The sequence below is a fragment of the Oncorhynchus nerka genome, linkage group LG2, assembly GCF_034236695.1.
Source record: "Oncorhynchus nerka isolate Pitt River linkage group LG2, Oner_Uvic_2.0, whole genome shotgun sequence".
Taxonomy (NCBI): Eukaryota; Metazoa; Chordata; class Actinopteri; order Salmoniformes; family Salmonidae; genus Oncorhynchus; species Oncorhynchus nerka.
The window spans coordinates 12,662,329-12,684,531 of record NC_088397.1 but is presented as its reverse complement, the minus strand read 5'-3'; the positions used below and the strand labels follow the sequence as shown (position 1 = coordinate 12,684,531).

Below are 22,203 nucleotides of genomic sequence, written 5' to 3'. Positions count from 1 at the left end.
GGCAGTGTGGTACCAGGACAACAACCTCTCCCTCAACGTGATCAAGACAAAGGAGATGATTGTGGACTACAGGAAAAGGAGGACCGAGCACGCCCCCATTCCCATCGACGGGCTGTAGTGGAGCAGGTTGAGAGCTTCAAGTTCCTTGGCGTCCACATCACCAACAAACTAACATGGTCCAAGCACACCAAGACAGTCGCGAAGAGGGAACGACAAAACCTATTCCCCATCAGGAGACTGAAAAGATTTGGCATGGGTCCTACAGCTGCACCATCGAGAGCATCCTGACTGGTTGCATCACTGCCTGGTATGGCAACTACTCAGCCTCCGACCGCAAGGCACTACAGAGGGTAGTGCGTACGGCCCAGTACATCACTGGGACCAAGCTTCTTGCCATCCAGAACCTCCTCTCTATACCAGGCAATGTCAGAGGAAGGCCCTAAAAATTGTCAAAGACTCCAGACACCCCAGTCATAGACTGTTCTCTCTGCTACCGCATGGCAAGCAGTACTGGAGTGCCAAGTCTAGGTTCAAGAGGCTCCTAAATAACTGCTACCCCAAAGCCATAAGACTCCTAAACAGCTAACCAAATGGCTACCCAGACTATTTACATTGACCCCCCCCCCCCCCCCGGAACGCTGCTGCTACTCTCTGTTATTATCTATGCATAGTCACCTTAATAACACTACCTACATGTACATATTACCTCAATTACCTCGACACCGGTGCCCCCGCACATTGACTCTGTACCGGTACCCCCTGTATATAGCCTCCACATTGACTGTGTACTGGTACCCCCTGTATATAGCCTCCACATTGACTCATTGACTCTGTGCCGGTACCCCCTGTATATAGCCTCCACATTGACTCATTGACTCTGTGCCGGTACCCCCTGTATATAGCCTCCACATTGACTGCGTACCGGTACCCCCTGTATATAGCCTCCACATTGACTCATTGACTCTGTGCCGGTACCCCCTGTATATAGCCTCCACATTGACTGCGTACCGGTACCCCCTGTATATAGCCTCCACATTGACTCTGTATCGGTACCCCCTGTATATAGCCTCCACATTGACTCATTGACTCTGTATCGGTACCCCCTGTATATAGCCTCCACATTGACTCATTGACTCTGTATCGGTACCCCCTGTATATAGCCTCCACATTGACTCATTGACTCTGTATCGGTACCCCCTGTATATAGCCTCCACATTGACTCATTGACTCTGTATCGGTACCCCCTGTATATAGCCTCCACATTGACTCATTGACTCTGTACCGGTTCCCCCTGTATATAGCCTCCACATTGACTCATTGACTCTGTATCGGTACCCCCTTTATATAGCCCCACTATTGTTATTTACTGCTGCTCATTAATAATTTGTTATTCTTATCTCTTACCTTTTTTATAGGTATTTTCTTTAAAACTGCATTGTTGGTTAAGGGCTTGTAAGTAAGCATTTCCCTGTAAGGTCTACTACTGTTGTATTTGGTGCATGTGAAAAATACATTTAATTTGATCTGAATGACAATAGAAAACATAAATTCAACTGCAATAACATATGAATTACACTAAACAAACAATCATTCAGGACAAATCTTTCATCTGTCCTCACTACAGGTGTGGCAAGCCAGCAGCATACCACCCTGCATCCCACTGCTGGCTTGCTTCTGAAGCTAAGCAGGGTTGGTCCTGGTCAGTCCCTGGATGGGAGACCAGATGCTGCTGGAAGTGGTGTTGGAGGGCCAGTAGGAGGCATTCTTTCCTCTGGTCCAAAAAAATATCCCAAATTCCCCCTCAGGAGACTGATTGGGGACACTACCCTGTGTAGGGTGCAGTCTTTTGGATGGGACGTTAAACGGGTGTCCTGATTCTCTGAGGTCATTGAAGATCCAATGGCACTTATCGTAGGAGTGTTAACCCTGGTGTCCTGGTTAAATTCCCAAGCTGTCCCTCATACCATCACGGTCACTTAATCATCCCCAGCTTACAATTGGCTCATTCATCCCCCTCCTCTCCCCTGTAACTATTCCCCAGGTCGTTGCTGTCAATGAGAACGTGTTCTCAGTCAATTTACCTGGTAATGAAAAGGTAAAAGTGGTTAGAGCATTAGGCCAGTAACTGAAAGGTTGCTAGATCAAAACCCTGAGCTGACAAGGTCAAATCTGTCGTGAACTGTTCCTAGGCTGTTCCACTGTTCCTAGGCCGTCATCGTAGTTAAATAAAATATAGGAAGTGATTTCCCCGCAGTAGCTATGGATTGGCACTGAGCTCTCAGGCCTTATCTTTCTCCACTAGATGGAGTAATTTCCCACCAGTTCCTATGGATTGGCACTCAGCCCTCCGGCATAAACAGAAGGCGTTCATCTAGTTTACTGACTAGACATGAGGTCAGAGTTAACGTTACAGATTAAAATGGTCTGATATTATAATTTAGGTTTGAATCAGAAATGCATATAAACAAAGGAGTAAGATGAACACACAGCTATTCAGAGAATTGCCATACAGTCATATGCCACAATTTTGACATGGCAAGTGAGATTTATTTGGTTGAACTCAGTGCTGACCTTCCTTCTAAAATAGCAGTAGGATAATAGCCTATCTGTTCGCATCGAGACTATTGGAGACGTCTAAAGACCGTGTCAACTGAACCGCCTGCTTCGTGCATTCCAGGGTAATTCCATTCGGGTCATTAGGCTACAGAATATTTGTTAAGGCATCACACCATTCTCAAGCTATACGATACATTCTGAACGAAAACACCACAAAGGAACTGCTTTGAATATTGTATGACCAGTAAAATTCGACTGTTTGGAGGACACCCATCCCGTCCATACTGCGGCCACCATCTATCTCCAGCAGGCTCGAGGCTCTGCCCCGGAACGTGTATTCATCCCGCTGTGGTCATCATCCGGGATTGCGCTGCAATAAAACTTTCGTCCATCTGCTTTGACATCTCGGCGACTCCCGCGTTCTCTGCTAAAGCAAAGAACGAGGACATTATTCAATGGCTATTAGGTCTCTACCTACAGAACGATTATTTATCAGGCTCGCGTGTGTGTTTGTTTTAGTGTTTCATACCGAAACGTATGATATGATGACAATTGCCTAGGATTAGCTAGATGACAATTCGTTTTCCAATGTTCCCAAAGAGGGAAGCCTGATGCTATGAGGGTGTTTTGACACATCCAAGTGACGCGTGTGATGTTAGTTGTTTATCAGCAACAGGAATCAAGGATATTCGTAATGCAGTTTGTTACGTTTGAAGGCGGTTACATTGAAACAATGTATCATAATGGCATCACGTCTCGTGCCTGGGAAGCGAATTGATGATGGATTGTTGTTACATTGTAGCTACCCGATTGTAATAGTTTACTTCTTTTTGCGTGTTATTGGTGAGCTATTTTTCCATTACGTGGAGATGGTGATTATATTTTTCCAGCGTGCCCTTCGTCGTCATCATTCGGCTCCTGTGTTCCATTTTTGAATTTCTTCGAGGCTGACACGTATGCTACAGTAAGGATTTTATCACAGAATATACAAACATGGGAACTCAGATTACTGGCACTGGAAGAAAAAGAATCCCCAACAGGGAGAGACTGACCGCAGAGGACGATGCCCTCAATCAAATCGCTCGAGAGGTAAGTTTTGGGGTATGTTTTTTCTTTCTTATTTTGGGAGGCAATGCTCGTCATACTGCGCCAAACCTATTCCACGGAGTGCCTTCAATTTAAGCCTATGTTATACATATAGATATCATGCCAACATAAAGACACGAGCATGTCTATCATACATGTAAAGTATAGCCTAGACCAGACGTTACCGACCTGGGGTAGTAGGACCCCTGGGGGTACTTGGCCTATCCACAGGGGGTATTTAAGAAGACCCTTGAGACTATAACCTTACTGGTAAAATGCACACGAGGGGGTACTTCAGGGGTACTCCAGACAGAGCTAAATTTAGTTGGTGGTATAGTAACCGAAAAAGGTTGGGAACCACTAGCCTAGGCTACACTAGGACTATTCAAAAAGCATGCATCAGTTGCTGCAGCCCAACACCCTCCTCAACTGACGAACACAGCGTGGTAATTATTATTCACTGGGGGTAATGGATGTGTCTCGTGCTGCCTCTCCGATGCTGTATGCAAGGCATTCCCTGGACTAACAGACAAAGACGCATTATTTGTAAAAGGAAACACGGACATTGTTTGCTTGGCCTACATAAACTGGCATGTGGCTGGACAGTGGATCAAAGTGACACAATGAATGGGGGATTGTTGAGGGGTAAATTTCTTGATAAAAGACAATTGGGGATGACCTTCGTGGCAAGGACACGTTTGCACGTTGAAATGGGTACCAACTGTAATGTCAGACTTCCTAGCTATTGATCCATGTCCTATTCATCTTTCACCTATCATCTATCACCTGTCATTTATCACCTATCACCTGTCATTTTTCACCTATCATTTATCACCTATCACCTATCATATATCATCTATTCATCTATCATATATCATCTATCACCTATCATATATCACCTATCATATATCATCTATCACCTATCATATATCATCTATCACCTATCATCTATTCATATATCATCTATCACCTATCATCTATTCATATATCATCTATCACCTATCATATATAATCTATAATCTATCATCTATCCATCAATCATCTATCATCTATCACCTATTCATCTATCATCTATCCATGATGCTTATTAAAGAAGCAGGAAAGAGAGAGAAAGAGCGAGTGAGAGAGAAAAAGATAGATGTAGGTCATACTGCAATGAGGGGTGCATCTCAATATGAGAGGGAGTCTGAACTGGCTTCCTCCCCTTGTCTCCTCCTCTCTTTACAACAATTTGAGGTCACACGATAGGTGAAAACAAATCAGTGCAGACAGGAGGTAAAGTAAACCACATCATATCCAAATTTAGCAGATGCTTTTAAACACTTTTCATGTGGCATTCTCAGCAGGAATCGACCCCCAAAACCCTGGCATTGCAAGCGCCATGCTCTACCTGCTGAGCCACAGAGGACCACATGTGATGTGAGATGATGTTTGTTTGGGTGGAGGAAACACAATCAGAAGTTGATGGGGATACAATCATAGGGAGACCGACAGACAGTCTGTCATCATACTATAGTCCAGGACTCGAGTGAGACTCAGGCTAGTATTTGTAAGGACAGGCTTCTGACCAACTATAGACTGAAGTCTGTTGACCAGTGACCACAACATTTTGAAAATATTGACTGGCCGCGCCCGGTGCCCATTGCAAATGGCCTCCAAACTGTCACCAGAGCCCAGCTCTTCCATTTTCATCTGGTTGATTTGATCAACATGTAACCCCGGTCCTTGATGATGTTAAAACAACTCACCAGTGTAATGCTGTGCTGTAGGTTTTCTGACCAGCCACGACTGTAAACTGAAGGAAAAGCCTCACTATGTGGACCATAATATTCCCCCTGAAAGGTTCTAAACGTCCTCACTAAATATCAAAGGGCTTGTTATGCTCTCCTGCTCCCCTGCCATTCTTCTAAATAAAGAAGTATACAGGGTAATAAGTCAAAGTGCAGTAGCATATGTGTTGGTACAAAAACACAGAAAGAACCACTAGTCAGATCCTTGAACACATAAACATCCCTAATTGTCATGGGTGTGGTGGGAGCTAAGCAACCAGGAAGGCAGAGTTTTGTTTAGTGCTGACATCAGAGGGCTTAGTCACCATATGAGTGACAACATGATGTGAAGGCCCTTCAGAAGACACTCCCACCCGCATGCTAATGAGAATACAATCTGAAATGGGATGTTGGGATGTTGTCATCCTGGAATATAATAACACACTGTGTGCCTCATAACAGTGTTGACAAAGCTATACAGCTGTTCTTAAGCAGAATATGGGGTTGTTTTGAACACACACACACACACACACACGCACGCACGCACGCACACACACACACACCGAGGAATTTTCAAATGCAACTACTGCAATATAAAATATGCTTCCTCCAGTTCTGTCTCTCTCCCATCTCTACACACTATAATCTATGACACTGATAAGACTCCATAATACTCCAGTCCTGTCTCTCTCCCATCTCTACACACTATAATCTATGGCACTGATAAGACTCCATAATACTCCAGTCCTGTCTCTCTCCCATCTCTACACTATAATCTACACTATAATCTATGGCACTGATAAGACTCCATAATACTCCAGTCCTGTCTCTCTCCCATCTCTACACACTATAATCTATGGCACTGATAAGACTCCATAATACTCCAGTCCTGTCTCTCTCCCATCTCTACACACTATAATCTATGGCACTGATAAGACTCCATAATACTCCAGTCCTGTCTCTCTCCCATCTCTACACACTATAATCTATGGCACTGATAAGACTCCATAATACTCCAGTCCTGTCTCTCTCCCATCTCTACACACTATAATCTATGGCACTGATAAGACTCCATAATACTCCCTCCAGTCTGTTGGAAATGGTTCTCAATGAGACATCAAGTGTCTCTCAACCCAAACCAAGTGCAGTGAGACCTGAAGCCCCCAGTCATGTGATAACAAACCGTTGAGAGCTGCAGATAACAGACAGACATCATTAATCCAGGGCCCAGAGCACGATGTTGTCATCAACTCATTCTCCCTCCTGTCATGTTGGAAATGATATTCAGCAGGACCTGCTAGTCATATCAGTGCCAAGTGATATTCAAGTGCAGGTACCTGCTAGTCATATCATTAGTACCAGGGTGTTGTTTGACAGTGATATTCATCAGGTACCTGCTAGTCATATCATTAGTGCCAGGGTGTTGTTTCAGTGATATTCATGCCAGTGATATTCAGCAGGTACCTGCTAGTCATATCATTAGTGCCAGGGTGTTGTTTGACAGTGATATTCAGCAGGTACCTGCTAGTCATATCATTAGTACCAGGGTGTTGTTTGACAGTGATATTCAGCAGGTACCTGCTAGTCATATCATTAGTGCCAGGGTGTTGTTTGACAGTGATATTCATCAGGTACCTGCTAGTCATATCATTAGTGCCAGGGTGTTGTTTGACAGTGATATTCAGCAGGTACCTGCTAGTCATATCATTAGTACCAGGGTGTTGTTTGACAGTGATATTCAGCAGGTACCTGCTAGTCATATCATTAGTGCCAGGGTGTTGTTTGACAGTGATATTCATCAGGTACCTGCTAGTCATATCATTAGTGCCAGGGTGTTGTTTGACAGTGATATTCAGCAGGTACCTGCTAGTCATATCATTAGTGCCAGGGTGTTGTTTGACAGTGATATTCAGCAGGTACCTGCTAGTCATATCATTAGTGCCAGAGTGTTGTTTGACAGTGATATTCAGCAGGTACCTTGCTAGTCATATCATTAGTGCCAGGGTGTTGTTTGACAGTGATATTCAGCAGGTACCTGCTAGTCATATCATTAGTGCCAGGGTGTTGTTTGACAAATAACAGACAGGCCAGATTCAGAATCCTTAGTCAATGGTGTTAGGGGGTGTGTCCCTGTGGAATTAGGAGGAATTAACAGATAGACAGCTCCAGTATTAAAAGGAGGGGGGGGGGGCAGTACAGGGGTCCATGGTGGGCTTGGGTCGGGGGTATGTGAGGGGGAAGCGATGGGCTTTTGGCTGACATTCATGTTCTAGCTGTTGAAGTCTGACCTACTGGGCAAGTTGACAGCTGTTCCCTTGGGGGCACATTTATGTGTGTATTGGTGTGTGTACATGTTTATGTGTGTGTGTCCACTTCTGTGTGTGCGGGTGTGTTTGTGTATATGTGTGTGTGTGTGTGTGTGTGTGTGTGTGTGTGCGGGTGTGTGTGTGTATATGTGTGCATGCGATCTGTGCACGTGTGTGTTTGTGTGTAAAAGCACTCAGCAGCCCCTCTGCACCAGGGGATTGGACTGTGTCTATGCCAGTGACCTGCATCTCTTAAGCCTCTCAGCATCATCCACATCCTGCTTTAATCGCAGGTTGACATTAATTGTCACAAGTCTTGTCCTGAAGGCAGAACTGAACAATTTCCCCTTAGATAGACCAGCTGGAAAGTCAAAATTGGCTATATTGTAAAAATGACTGAAAACAAAAATGTGCTTTTTGATCTTAATTTAAGGTTAGGGTTAGGCATTAGGGTTAGCAGTCTGGTTAAGGTTAGGGATAAGGTTAGGTTAGGCATTAGGGTTAGCAGTCTGGTTAAGGTTAGGGATAAGGTTAGGTTAGGCATTAGGGTTAGCAGTCTGGTTAAGGTTAGGGATAAGGTTAGGGTTAGGCATTAGGGTTAGCAGTCTGGTTAAGGTTAGGGTTAGGCATTAGGGTTAGCAGTCTGGTTAAGGTTAGGGATAAGGTTAGGTTAGGCATTAGGGTTAGCAGTCTGGTTAAGGTTAGGGATAAGGTTAGGGTTAGGCATTAGGGTTAGCAGTCTGGTTAAGGTTAGGAATAAGGTTAGGGTTAGGCATTAGGGTTAGCAGTCTGGTTAAGGTTAGGGATAAGGTTAGGGTTAGGCATTAGGGTTAGCAGTCTGGTTAAGGTTAGGGATAAGGTTAGGTTAGGCATTAGGGTTAGCAGTCTGGTTAAGGTTAGGGATAAGGTTAGGGTTAGGCATTAGGGTTAGCAGTCTGGTTAAGGTTAGGGATAAGGTTAGGGTTAGGCATTAGGGTTAGCAGTCTGGTTAAGGTTAGGGATAAGGTTAGGGTTAGGCATTAGGGTTAGCAGTCTGGTTAAGGTTAGGGATAAGGTTAGGGTTAGGTTTAAAATCCTCCTCCTATGACTTTGTGGCTGTGCCAGCTAGTACTCTGCAGACTTGCCTCCAGAACAAGATTTATGAAGAAAAACGTGAACCTACACTTTAATCATTGCTGGAGTAGTGGCATGGCAACAGTAACCAGCTTTTACTGTATTCTGGCTAAATCATTAATCATCTCAAAACATTATTTGACCCATTTAATCTAAAAGGGATTCCCAACGAGTGAGGTTGGGTGAGGTGGCAGGCGATTAGTGAAGTGTGATGAACAGGCAATTGGTCTAGACTTCCAGCTACCTTTGACCTCCCATCAGCGATCATGATTCAATACATCTACTGAGCCAGAGGCCTAACCTTCCTTCCTTGAAGTGCTGTAGTCACTGTTGTCTGAAATGATCAGGTGAACGTGAAGGTTTGACTGCTTAGCTTACAGCGACACAGGTATGCCAGATATCTGAAACATGGACTCATTGCTACATGTACCGGCTCTCTTAACTTGTCCTCCCTGACTGTGTTGACATTAGGGGATGTGACTGTACTGCCACCCTTCTCCCTCCCCTCACTTCCATCAGCATGTTGGGCATCACGGCAGAGCAATTTTGTCCATTAAGTGTCTTTATAATATGGTCTAAAGAGCCTAACACACACACACACACACACACACACACACACACACACACACACACACACACACACACACACACACACACACACACACAGCAGAAGTCTGCTGCTCTTCAAAGTGCATAAATCTCTGCATGAGGCTCCTCCTAAGAAGATTCCCACAGTAAAATGCTGCTATGTATATATCAGGGCGCTGGCCTGTACAGGGATGTATCAGACAGACAGACACCATGTGTTCTCTGGATGGACATTAGTCTCAAACACCCCAGAAAACTCCAAGCTAAGTGCTCAACCCCCACTACTGCTTCAACACATCAGGAGACTAGAATGTACTGTTATAGTATTATGGGGTTGTCACAACACACCTGAATGGGAAACTCTACTCTGCCCCCCAACAAGGCCTCATGAGCACAGCATGAGACTAGAATGTACTGTTATAGTATTATGGGGTTGTCACAACACACCTGAATGGGAAACTCTACTCTGCCCCCCAACAAGGCCTCATGAGCACAGCATGAGACTAGAATGTACTATAAAGTACAGTGCGTTACGCTTTTACTAAACTATTTAGGTTAAAGTGATCAACTGTTTATAATGATCACATTTTCCTGCACTTATGTGTTCACGATGGGGCGAAACCTAACTTTCATTGAGGTCAATGGCAGAACAGAGAGAGGATTTCGTCCTAACGGGAAGTTAGGATTTGCCCCTATGAGAGGAGTGCACTGAATAACTTCCAAGAGACTTTATTTTCCAGTAAGTGTTGAGGTGGCCCTTCCCTCTGCTCTCACTCAGAGAGCCTGGCTATGAATAGATCCGTAGGGATGCATCATGCCTGTGAAGGTCTTGACACTGGTGAAGGAAAACATCTGGAGTTACAAAGCTGTTCTGCTTTTAAACCTCGATGAGGTCTGTTCTGGATGGGAGCTGCTGCTGTCCAGGCCGACTAGTGTAAAGCTTCCAGGCCTCTAATAGTACTGACCAGTGCTGCTGCTGTCCAAGCCGACTAGTGCAAAGCTTCCAGGCCTCTAATAGTACTGACCAGTGCTGTGCTGCTGCTGTCTAATAGTACTGACCAGTGCTGCTGCTGTCCCGACTAGTGCAAAGCTTCCAGGCCTCTAATAGTACTGACCAGTGCTGCTGCTGTCCAGGCCGACTAGTGTAAAGCTTCCAGGCCTCTAATAGTACTGACCAGTGCTGCTGCTGTCCAGGCCGACTAGTGCAAAGCTTCCAGGCCCCTAATAGTACTGACCAGTGCTGCTGCTGTCCAGGCCGACTAGTGCAAAGCTTCCAGGCCTCTAATAGTACTGACCAGTGCTGCTGCTGTCCAGGCCGACTAGTGCAAAGCTTCCAGGCCCCTAATAGTACTGACCAGTGCTGCTGCTGTCCAGGCCGACTAGTGTAAAGCTTCCAGGCCTCTAATAGTACTGACCAGTGCTGCTGCTGTCCAGGCCGACTAGTGCAAAGCTTCCAGGCCTCTAATAGTACTGACCAGTGCTGCTGCTGTCCAGGCCGACTAGTGTAAAGCTTCCAGGCCTCTAAATAGTACTGACCAGTGGCTAGTTTTAACAGAGCAGTCTTTAAGAACTGGACTCGTGAGTGACTCAGCAGTCTAAGGCACTGCATCTCAGTGCAAGGGGTGTCACTACAGTCCCTGGTTCGAATCCAGGCTGTATCACATCCGGCTGTGATTGGGAGTCCCATAGGGCGGCGCACCATTGGCCCAGTGTCGTCTGGGGTAGGTTGTCATTGTACATAAGAATTTGTTCTTAACTGACTTGCCTAGTTAAATAAAGGTTAAAATAAACCAGGGGAGTGTTTTGTCTGGAAAGGGATGAATGCAGCCAGTTGTAAAAATCCTGGATGATATTTCTGGTATTTCTGTCCTGTATATAGGCCCACAATATGCGATCCAACGTTACTCTTTTGTGTGACCAGAGATATACAGTTATGACTTGAAGCTTAGACACCATTTTCACAGGTTCAACCTTTCATTACTTTTTCCCCAATGAAATGGTATAAGTTCTGTTAACTTAGTCATTCACTTTATTGTCACATGTCCCTAAACTTAAATTTGATTTAGTGGCGATATTTCCAAAGATCCACTTAGTTTCACAACCCTAGTGGTTAAAATGACACTATGGAGGGTAGTGTATACAGCCCAGTACATCACTGGGGCCAAGCTTCCTGCCATCCAGGACCTCTATACCAGGCGGTGTCAGAGGATGGCCCTAAAAATAGCCAAAGACTCCAGCCACCCTATAGTCATAGACTGTTCTCTCTGCTACCGCATAGCAAGCAGTACCGGAGCACCAAGTCTAGGTCCAAAAGGCTTCTAAACAGCTTCTTCCCACAAGCCATAAGACTGCTGAATAGTAAGAAAATGGGCTACCCCGACTATTTACATTGACCCCCACCTCCCCCTTTTTTACGCTGCTGCTACTCGCTGTTTATTATCGATGCACAGTCACTTTACCCCTACCTACATGTACATATTACCTCAATTACCTCTACTAACTTGTACCCCCGCACATTGACTGAGTACCGATACCCCCTGTATATTGCTTTCAATGAAAATGACAGATCTATAACACATTCCTCTGTGGATTTGGTTGTGTCACCCAACAAGTGACATATCACAGCTTTAAGGCAGGATGTGAATGAGTGTCTGCAATGATCCACGATGCTTAATCTGATATGGTCTACACTTGTCTAGGCAGCCCCAGACCACCCTCCTCATTGGTCTCTGTTAACAGGCAGCCCCAGACCACCCTCCTCATTGGTCTCTGTTGACAGGCAGCCCCAGACCTCCACCCTCCTCATTGGTCTCTGTTGACAGGCAGCCCCAGACCACCCTCCTCATTGGTCTCTGTTGACAGGCAGCCCCAGACCACCCTCCTCATTGGTCTCTGTTGACAGGCAGCCCCAGACCTCCACCCTCCTCATTGGTCTCTGTTGACAGGCAGCCCCAGACCACCCTCCTCATTGGTTTCTGTTGACAGGCAGCCCCAGATTGGTCTCTGACAGGCAGCCCCAGACCACCCTCCTCATCAGTCCCTGTTGACAGCCCCAGACCACCCTCCTCATTGGTCTCAGCCCCAGACCTCCACCCTCCTCATTGGTCTCTGTTGACAGGCAGCCCCAGACCTCCACCCTGACAGGCAGCCCCAGACCACCCTCCTCAGTCCCTGTTGACAGGCAGCCCCAGACCTCCACCCTCCCTTGGTCTCTGTTGACAGGCAGCCCCAGACCACCCTCCTCATTGGTCTCTGTTGACAGACAGCCCCAGACCACCCTCCTCATTGGTCTCTGTTGACAGGCAGCCCCAGACCACCCTCCTCATTGGTCTCTGTTGACAGACAGCCCCAGACCACCCTCCTCATTGGTCTCTGTTGACAGACAGCCCCAGACCACCCTCCTCATTGGTCTCTGTTGACAGACAGCCCCAGACCACCCTCCTCATTGGTCTCTGTTGACAGGCAGCCCCAGACCACCCTCCTCATTGGTCTCTGTTGACAGGCAGCCCCAGACCTCCACCCTCCTCATCGGTCTCTGTTGACAGGCAGCCCCAGACCACCCTCCTCATTGGTTTCTGTTGACAGGCAGCCCCAGACCTCCACCCTCCTCATCAGTCCCTGTTGACAGACAGCCCCAGACCTCCACCCTCCTCATCGGTCTCTGTTGACAGACAGCCCCAGATCTCCACCCTCCTCATTGGTCTCTGTTGACAGGCAGCCCCAGATCTCCACCCTCCTCATTGGTCTCTGTTGACAGGCAGCCCCAGACCTCCACCCTCCACATCAGTCTCTGTTGACAGCAGCCCCAGACCTCCACCCTCCTCATCGGTCTCTGTTGACAGACAGCCCCAGACCTCCACCCTCCTCATTGGTTTCTGTTGACAGGCAGCCCCAGACCTCCACCCTCCTCATCGGTCTCTGTTGACAGGCAGCCCCAGACCTCCACCCTCCTCATCGGTCTCTGTAGACAAGCAGCCCCAGACCTCCACCCTCCTCATCGGCCTCTGTTGACAGGCAGCCCCAGACCTCCACCCTCCTCATCGGTCTCTGTTAACAGGCAGCCCCAGACCTCCACCCTCCTCATCAGTCCCTGTTGACAGACAGCCCCAGACCTCCACCCTCCTCATCGGTCTCTGTTAACAGGCAGCCCCAGACCTCCACCCTCCTCATCAGTCCCTGTTGACAGACAGCCCCAGACCTCCACCCTCCTCATCGGTCTCTGTTGACAGGCAGCCCCAGACCTCCACCCTCCTCATCGGTCTCTGTTAACAGGCAGCCCCAGACCTCCACCCTCCTCATCAGTCCCTGTTGACAGACAGCCCCAGACCTCCACCCTCCTCATCGGTCTCTGTTGACAGGCAGCCCCAGACCTCCACCCTCCTCATCGGTCTCTGTAGACAAGCAGCCCCAGACCTCCACCCTCCACATCGGTCTCTGTTAACAGGCAGCCCCAGACCTCCACCCTCCTCATCGGTCTCTGTTAACAGGCAGCCCCAGACCTCCACCCTCCTCATCGGTCTCTGTTAACAGGCAGCCCCAGACCTCCACCCTCCACATCGGTCTCTGTTAACAGGCAGCCCCAGACCTCCACCCTCCTCATCGGTCTCTGTTAACAGGCAGCCCCAGACCTCCACCCTCCTCATTGGTCTCTGTTGACAGGCAGACCAGACAAGCTGTAAGGCAGGCTGCCATATGATTTCTTCACAGTGAAGAGGCCCATGAACCGGACTGAGTCTCACCAGGCTTACCTGCCTAATCTATCCTGACATAATCCTGTATCCTAATCTCTTTATTGGTGCTGCAGTCTTTTGACCCAATGAGGCCACCGTACTGTACCAATGACGCTCAATGTGAGACTATGAGCCGGAGACTCACAGCGTGGAATGCTGCTTGTTACTAATGAATAACCCATGTGTCTCAGTTTTAAGGCAGCATCCAAGCTATTTCACTTCTCTCCAACAGCCAAGCCAGATTGAATCCTTGCCTCAGTCTCTCAGTTCTCTCTCTGCAGGGTCCTTGACTGCTTGAGGCAATAGGCACACAGCAGTGCAGTCACATGTGGTTGTAATTAGTTAGTAATAGCTCTTTGCTTCACATTTTAGTGAAGATAAATACCTTTAGTGGATATTGCATTTCCCTCCGTTTCTTGAGTTTTGTTTGTTTACTGGCTCGGCTGGCATTCTCATCCAGGTTCTATCTACTGTTTGGTTTGTTTACTGGCTCGGCTGGCATTCTCATCCAGGTTCTATCTTCTGTTTGGTTTGTTTACTGGCTCGGCTGGCATTCTCATCCAGGTTCTATCTACTGTTTGGTTTGTTTACTGGCTCGGCTGGCATTCTCATCCAGGTTCTATCTTCTGTTTGGTTTGTTTACTGGCTCGGCTGGCATTCTCATCCAGGTTCTATCTACTGTTTGGTTTGTTTACTGGCTCGGCTGGCATTCTCATCCAGGTTCTATCTACTGTTTGGTTTGTTTACTGGCTCGGCTGGCATTCTCATCCAGGTTCTATCTTCTGTTTGGTTTGTTTACTGGCTCGGCTGGCATTCTCATCCAGGTTCTATCTTCTGTTTGGTTTGTTTACTGGCTCGGCTGGCATTCTCATCCAGGTTCTATCTACTGTTTGGTTTGTTTACTGGCTCGGCTGGCATTCTCATCCAGGTTCTATCTTCTGTTTGGTTTGTTTACTGGCTCGGCTGGCATTCTCATCCAGGTTCTATCTTCTGTTTGGTTTGTTTACTGGCTCGGCTGGCATTCTCATCCAGGTTCTATCTACTGTTTGGTTTGTTTACTGGCTCGGCTGGCATTCTCATCCAGGTTCTATCTTCTGTTTGGTTTGTTTACTGGCTCGGCTGGCATTCTCATCCAGGTTCTATCTACTGTTTGGTTTGTTTACTGGCTCGGCTGGCATTCTCATCCAGGTTCTATCTTCTGTTTGGTTTGTTTACTGGCTCGGCTGGCATTCTCATCCAGGTTCTATCTTCTGTTTGGTTTGTTTACTGGCTCGGCTGGCATTCTCATCCAGGTTCTATCTACTGTTTGGTTTGTTTACTGGCTCGGCTGGCATTCTCATCCAGGTTCTATCTTCTGTTTGGTTTGTTTACTGGCTCGGCTGGCATTCTCATCCAGGTTCTATCTACTGTTTGGTTTGTTTACTGGCTCGGCTGGCATTCTCATCCAGGTTCTATCTACTGTTTGGTTTGTTTACTGGCTCGGCTGGCATTCTCATCCAGGTTCTATCTTCTGTTTGGTTTGTTTACTGGCTCGGCTGGCATTCTCATCCAGGTTCTATCTTCTGTTTGGTTTGTTTACTGGCTCGGCTGGCATTCTCATCCAGGTTCTATCTTCTGTTTGGTTTGTTTACTGGCTCGGCTGGCATTCTCATCCAGGTTCTATCTACTGTTTGGTTTGTTTACTGGCTCGGCTGGCATTCTCATCCAGGTTCTATCTACTGTTTGTTTGTTTGTTTTGGTTTGTTTACTTGGCTGGCATTCTCATCCAGGTTCTATCTTCTGTTTGGTTTGTTTACTGGCTCGGCTGGCATTCTCATCCAGGTTCTATCTTCTGTTTGGTTTGTTTACTGGCTCGGCTGGCATTCTCATCCAGGTTCTATCTACTGTTTGGTTTGTTTACTGGCTTGGCATTCTCATCCAGGTTCTATCTACTGTTTGGTTTGTTTACTGGCTCGGCTGGCATTCTCATCCAGGTTCTATCTTCTGTTTGGTTTGTTTACTGGCTCGGCTGGCATTCTCATCCAGGTTCTATCTACTGTTTGGTTTGTTTACTGGCTCGGCTGGCATTCTCATCCAGGTTCTATTGTCTGTTTGGTTTGTTTACTGGCTCGGCTGGCATTCTCATCCAGGTTCTATCTTCTGTTTGGTTTGTTTACTGGCTCGGCTGGCATTCTCATCCAGGTTCTATCTTCTGTTTGGTTTGTTTACTGGCTCGGCTGGCATTCTCATCCAGGTTCTATCTACTGTTTGGTTTGTTTACTGGCTCGGCTGGCATTCTCATCCAGGTTCTATCTTCTGTTTGGTTTGTTTACTGGCTCGGCTGGCATTCTCATCCAGGTTCTATCTTCTGTTTGGTTTGTTTACTGGCTCGGCTGGCATTCTCATCCAGGTTCTATCTACTGTTTGGTTTGTTTACTGGCTCGGCTGGCATTCTCATCCAGGTTCTATCTTCTGTTTGGTTTGTTTACTGGCTGTTTGGTTTGTTTACTGGCTCGGCTGGCATTCTCATCCAGGTTCTATCTACTGTTTGGTTTGTTTACTGGCTCGGCTGGCATTCTCATCCAGGTTCTATCTACTGTTTGGTTTGTTTACTGGCTCGGCTGGCATTCTCATCCAGGTTCTATCTTCTGTTTGGTTTTGTATCGTTAGCGTGATGGTGTTGAATGCTGTGCACCACTAGCTCTCTTGGAGTGAGAACATTAATGCTCCTGAGTGGCACTGCGGTCTAAGACACTGCATCTCAGTGCAAGAGGTGTCACTGCAGTCCCTTGTTCAAATCCAGGCTGCATCACATCCGGCCGTGATTGGGAGTCCCATAGGGCGGTGCACAATTGGCCCGGGGTCGGCCGTCATTGTAAATAAGAATTAGTTCTTAACTGACTTGCCTAGTTAAATAAAGGTTGATAATTCAGTTACATTTCATCCTGTTCAATTCATGTTAAAGGTCCAATGCAGCCCTTTATATCTCATTATTAAATCATTTCTGGGTCACAATTAAGTACCTTCCTGCCATTGTTTTCAATCCCAAAAAATACATTTTTTTAGCAAAGAGCAATTTTTCAAGCAAAAAAATGTATAGGACTGTCTGGTAGTGGTCTGTTAGTTAAAACTATCTGTTATTGGCAGGGAGGTTTGGAACCCTCTTTCTTATTGGTCTATTAACTAATTTACTGCCTGAGGCAGGCCAAAACTCCATCCCACCACAACGGGCTGTGATTTCAGGAGGTCTTTTCAAACAGCTCTTACACTAAAAGGGCTTTATCAAAATGTTCACAATTTCACAGTATTATTCCAACCTCCTAGTGTGGAAATAGATATAAAACACAGGAAATGAATCATGTTTTTGACGGCACTGGGCCTTTAACAGCCTGTGTTCATTTACAAACAGTTGTGCAGTATTGCTGCTCAAAGGGTTTCCTGTGTGCTGACTGCTATCTCCGTCCTCTCAACGAGCTGTGAAACAAACGGGGGAAAACAGGCCTGACTGGATCAAGGCCTTTCCAGGCTAACATAAAGCGCCAGCCTCAACTAGCAGACTGGTATTCCATGTACCTTTGTCTGTGTTGTAGTTAGGCAGAAGTGAGCCCTTCAGTAGCCTGATGATCTCTATAGTTACACCCTCTTCCATTGGCTCTGACTAAATCTTCCCAGGCCTGTGTGAACAAAATGATCACTTGGCCTCCCATCACAATTCACAACGGTAATTGAAAGTGAACAGACCAGATGAACTGGAAAGACATTCACACTTCCGGGTGGCCAAAAATAACTAATTGAAAGCCACGCCCTCAATAAGCCATGCCTCTGAATCTCCTCTACAATATTATTGAACAGTATTTGCATATTTGCCAGCAGTCTTTGCACAACAATAACAAATAACATTGGAACTGTTCATTGAGGTTTGTTATGTGAACCAAATAGATGTACAAGTCATCAATACATTCCAATATTTAGTGGCATGTAGTGGCATTTTTTTTTTTAAGTTACAAATTACCATGACTGGGATGTGTTGCTGTGCAAATGACATGTAGGTCCATCTTTCAGTTAAACAATGTAATGACTTTTGCAATGGTGTATAGTGTTCAAATTCTAGGGCCTGCTATGCAGATACCTAGAAGGCCAATGCAACACTTGATAGTGAGAGTTTGCAGGCCCCCCATAGCCAAGGGCCCCAGTGCACACAAATTGCCAGCACTGCCTGGCTCTATGCCACTGCCTTCCTCTCTTCACAGTACTTATACACATTCAGATTGAGAGTATGACAGTGGAGGATGAACTGGAATGGTGCCTTTGAATCCTCAACAATCTTATGGATTTGATCTCTTCTGCAAATAGACAACGAAACAAGCATTAAAGATGACATGGACATCAAAAAGTGGAATCTGATTATTTGAATATGTTTTAAAGGGAATCAGATGTGCTTGGTTGTAGGCTGGGCTGTTGCTAGGGGAAGCAGTGTTGTTATGGTCAGAGTGAGGGTGGGTGTGTCCTCACCAGTGCCCAGACAGAAATGCTGGCTCATCCACAGCCTCTCTCAGTAATAAAAAGACACAGGGAACACTCCCCTCTTGTGGCTGCTGCTAGTCCTGCATTTTTCAGAATCACTAATTCTTGTGATTGAAGATTGTGGGAGAAGCTGTAAACGGGACGCATAAGTTTCCTAAAGGCCACTTCAGTGGTGAACTAGAAAGTGAAAGCCATTCTCATATGGTTTGGTTGTGGAATAGAGAGACAATCTTAAAGTAGTGGGTCCTGAATGGATTTTCTGTCTGCAGTTTCTCAGTTGAAGGTAAGACAGCCAGTGATCTGTTTAGTATTTTATTTTGGGGCCCTGATCTCAGCTTTCACTGAACGACTCGGGACCTTATTCATTTTTGGCGATGCAATCATGACCTCTGATAGCTGGTCTGGAAGCTCTGTGTCACCAGACCAGTAATCAGCTGATGCCATTAAAACGTGTGTGTGTGTGTGTGTGTGTGTGTGTGTGTGTGTGTGTGTGAGTGTGTGTGGTGAGTGGTGAGTGAGTGAGTGAGTGAGTGAGTGAGTGAGTGAGTGAGTGAGTGAGTGAGTGAGTGAGTGAGTGAGTGAGTGAGTGAGTGCGTGGAGTAGTGTGTGTAATGACTGAAGCAAAGCTAGAAAAGACTGAAGCGAAACTAGAAACAACTGAAGTGGAACTAGAAACGACTGAAGCAGAACTAGAATAGACTGAAGCAGAACTAGAATAGACTGAAGCAGAACTAGAATAGACTGAAGCAGAACTAGAATAGACTGAAGCAGAACTAGAATAGACTGAAGCAGAACTAGAAAAGACTGAAGCAGAACTAGAATAGACTGAAGCAGAACTAGAATAGACTGAAGCAGAACTAGAATAGACTGAAGCAGAACTAGAATAGACTGAAGCAGAACTAGAAAAGACTGAAGTGAAACTAGAAACGACTGATCATACGTATCAAATCATTTTTGTTCTTTGTTTAGAATAATATAATAAGAATAATATTGGGCGGCAGGAAGCCTAATGGTTATAGTCTTGGGCAGGTAACCCAAAGGTTACTGAATCTAATTCCCAAGCTGACGAGGTAAACATCTGTCCTTCTGCCCCTGAACAAGGCAGTTAACCCACTGTTCCCCGGTAGGCTGTCATTGTAAATAAGAATTTGTTGTTAACTGACTTGCTTAGTTAAATAAATGTTTTTTTGTTTTTTTTACAAAAATAATATCATACAGCGTATTAGAATAAGTGGATTACCTGGAACCAATACAGGAGTCAGCTCAGAATCGTGTGTGTGTGTGTGTGTGTGTGTGTGTGTGTGTGTGTGAAGCATGGCTATTGGTCACCATGGTATTCTCTTAAACAATGAAATGAGTGACGAGATCACAGCAGCATTGATAACCAGATGCTAAAGGTTATTGAGGACGGCAGACTTAAACGCACTCTGATCTAATTTAACTTCAAAGGCTTGTTTCAAGCTATATTAGCCAGCTAGCTGCATAGTAAACACTAACAGAAAGACAGGAACCACAGCCTCAACACCAAGCTCCCAGTCCCTCACTCTTAGCTGCTATGGTAACGCTTCCCTCTCATTTGGAACTTAATAATTAACTATTATTTCATTAACTGTTTCCATGTCAATTACTACTTATTTGATGGCAGCACGGCTCAATGTGTCATCTTTACCTAATGGGCTTACTGAGTTTTATGTTGAACTTTCTGCTCAGCTTGCTTACGCTAACGCTAGCAGTAATGGCAGTCATTGCAGAGATAATGATTAGAGACCATGGAATATTGTATGGTCTGCTTTGATTTGACTGTTATACATACACCCTGTTGAATGTATATTGTCTCTCTCTGTCTGTGTCTTCTTCAGGCTGAGGCGAGACTGGCAGCGAAGCGGGCGGCCAGAGCAGAGGCACGGGAGATACGCATGAAGGAACTGGAGAGACAGCAGAAAGAGGTGACACACACACACCTCTGCACGGTGGTAATATACTTGACCAAAAACCTGTTTGTCTTCCATACTAACAACATGTCCTAACCTACTGTCTTTCTATTGTCCTGCCTTCTCTTCTCCGTGGTGTCCTGCTCCTTCTGTCCACCATGTTGTTTTAGATGTATCAAAGCCAGAAGGTAGGCCTCCATTTTGTTTTAGATGTATCAAAGCCAGAAGGTAGGCCTCCATTTTGTTTTAGGTGTATCAAAGCCAGAAGGTAGGCCTCCTTGCTTCAAAATTTCTCCTTCTCTCTTTCCTGTTCACCTTTCACTCCTATTGGCATCTGAATGCTAACTGTCGTTGTCAGATCAAAGATCAATGAATGTATCTTTCAAATCCCTTGACCTAAATCAAATGACTCGCTGTGTGTTTCTTTTGTCAAACATGTACGATTATTTGGGTTCAGCACTGTTAAAAAACAAGTCGCTTTTACCTCTCTCCATTTCCTTGTCTCTCCTTTCTAATGTCTTCCTTCCTCTGGTCTCCTCTTCCTGCCCTCTCCTCTCCGCCCCCAGAAATACTATGGTCTGGACAACAAATGGGGCCACATTGAGCAGTGGATGGTAGGACGTGTACTGCAGTATAAGATCCCTGCTAGTTTCTGTTAGACTGCTGTGATTGCATGATGACTGTGATAATATAATATATACTGACTGTTGAAACAGCTCACTACACTCTGATAATATAATATATACTGTCTGTTGAAACAGCTTACTACACACTGGTAATATAATATATACTGTCTGTTGAAACAGCTCACTACACTCTGGTAATATAATATATACTGTCTGTTGAAACAGCTCACTACACTCTGGTAATATAATATATACTGTCTGTTGAAACAGCTTACTACACTCTGGTAATATAATATATACTGTCTGTTGAAACAGCTCACTACACTCTGGTAATATAATATATACTGTCTGTTGAAACAGCTTACTGGACACTGGTAATATAATATATACTGTCTGTTGAAACAGCTCACTACACTCTGGTAATATAATATATACTGTCTGTTGAAACAGCTTACTACACTCTGGTAATATAATATATACTGTCTGTTGAAACAGCTTACTGGACACTGGTAATATAATATATACTGTCTGTTGAAACAGCTCACTACACTCTGGTAATATAATATATACTGTCTGTTGAAACAGCTTACTGGACACTGGTAATATAATATATACTGTCTGTTGAAACAGCTCACTACACTCTGGTAATATAATATATACTGTCTGTTGAAACAGCTCACTACACTCTGGTAATATAATATATACTGTCTGTTGAAACAGCTCACTACACTCTGGTAATATAATATATACTGTCTGTTGAAACAGCTTACTGGACACTGGTAATATAATATATACTGTCTGTTGAAACAGCTCACTACACTCTGGTAATATAATATATACTGTCTGTTGAAACAGCTTACTACACTCTGATAATATAATATATACTGTCTGTTGAAACAGCTCACTACACTCTGGTAATATAATATATACTGTCTGTTGAAACAGCTCACTACACTCTGATAATATAATATATACTGTCTGTTGAAACAGCTCAC

General features: G+C 45.4%; 1 protein-coding gene across 11 annotated transcripts in view; it reads left to right on the top strand.

Moving 5' to 3' along the window:
• Window positions 1-2,629: 2,629 nt before the first annotated feature.
• Window positions 2,630-22,203, top strand: part of lrrfip1b (leucine rich repeat (in FLII) interacting protein 1b) — a 53,148-nt gene continuing 33,574 nt past the window's right edge. For 2 of the 11 annotated variants that reach the window (XM_065023271.1, XM_065023255.1), the window contains exons 1-2: window positions 2,631-3,645; window positions 20,511-20,597. In XM_065023271.1, the coding sequence (XP_064879343.1) occupies window positions 3,550-3,645; window positions 20,511-20,597 (183 nt within the window). In that variant the 5' untranslated portion in view covers window positions 2,631-3,549. Of the gene's footprint in view, window positions 3,646-18,782; window positions 18,935-20,510; window positions 20,625-20,890; window positions 21,197-22,203 lie in introns of those variants that run through there. The other 9 variants (XM_065023258.1, XM_065023261.1, XM_065023265.1 and 6 more) reach the window with 8 other exon arrangements.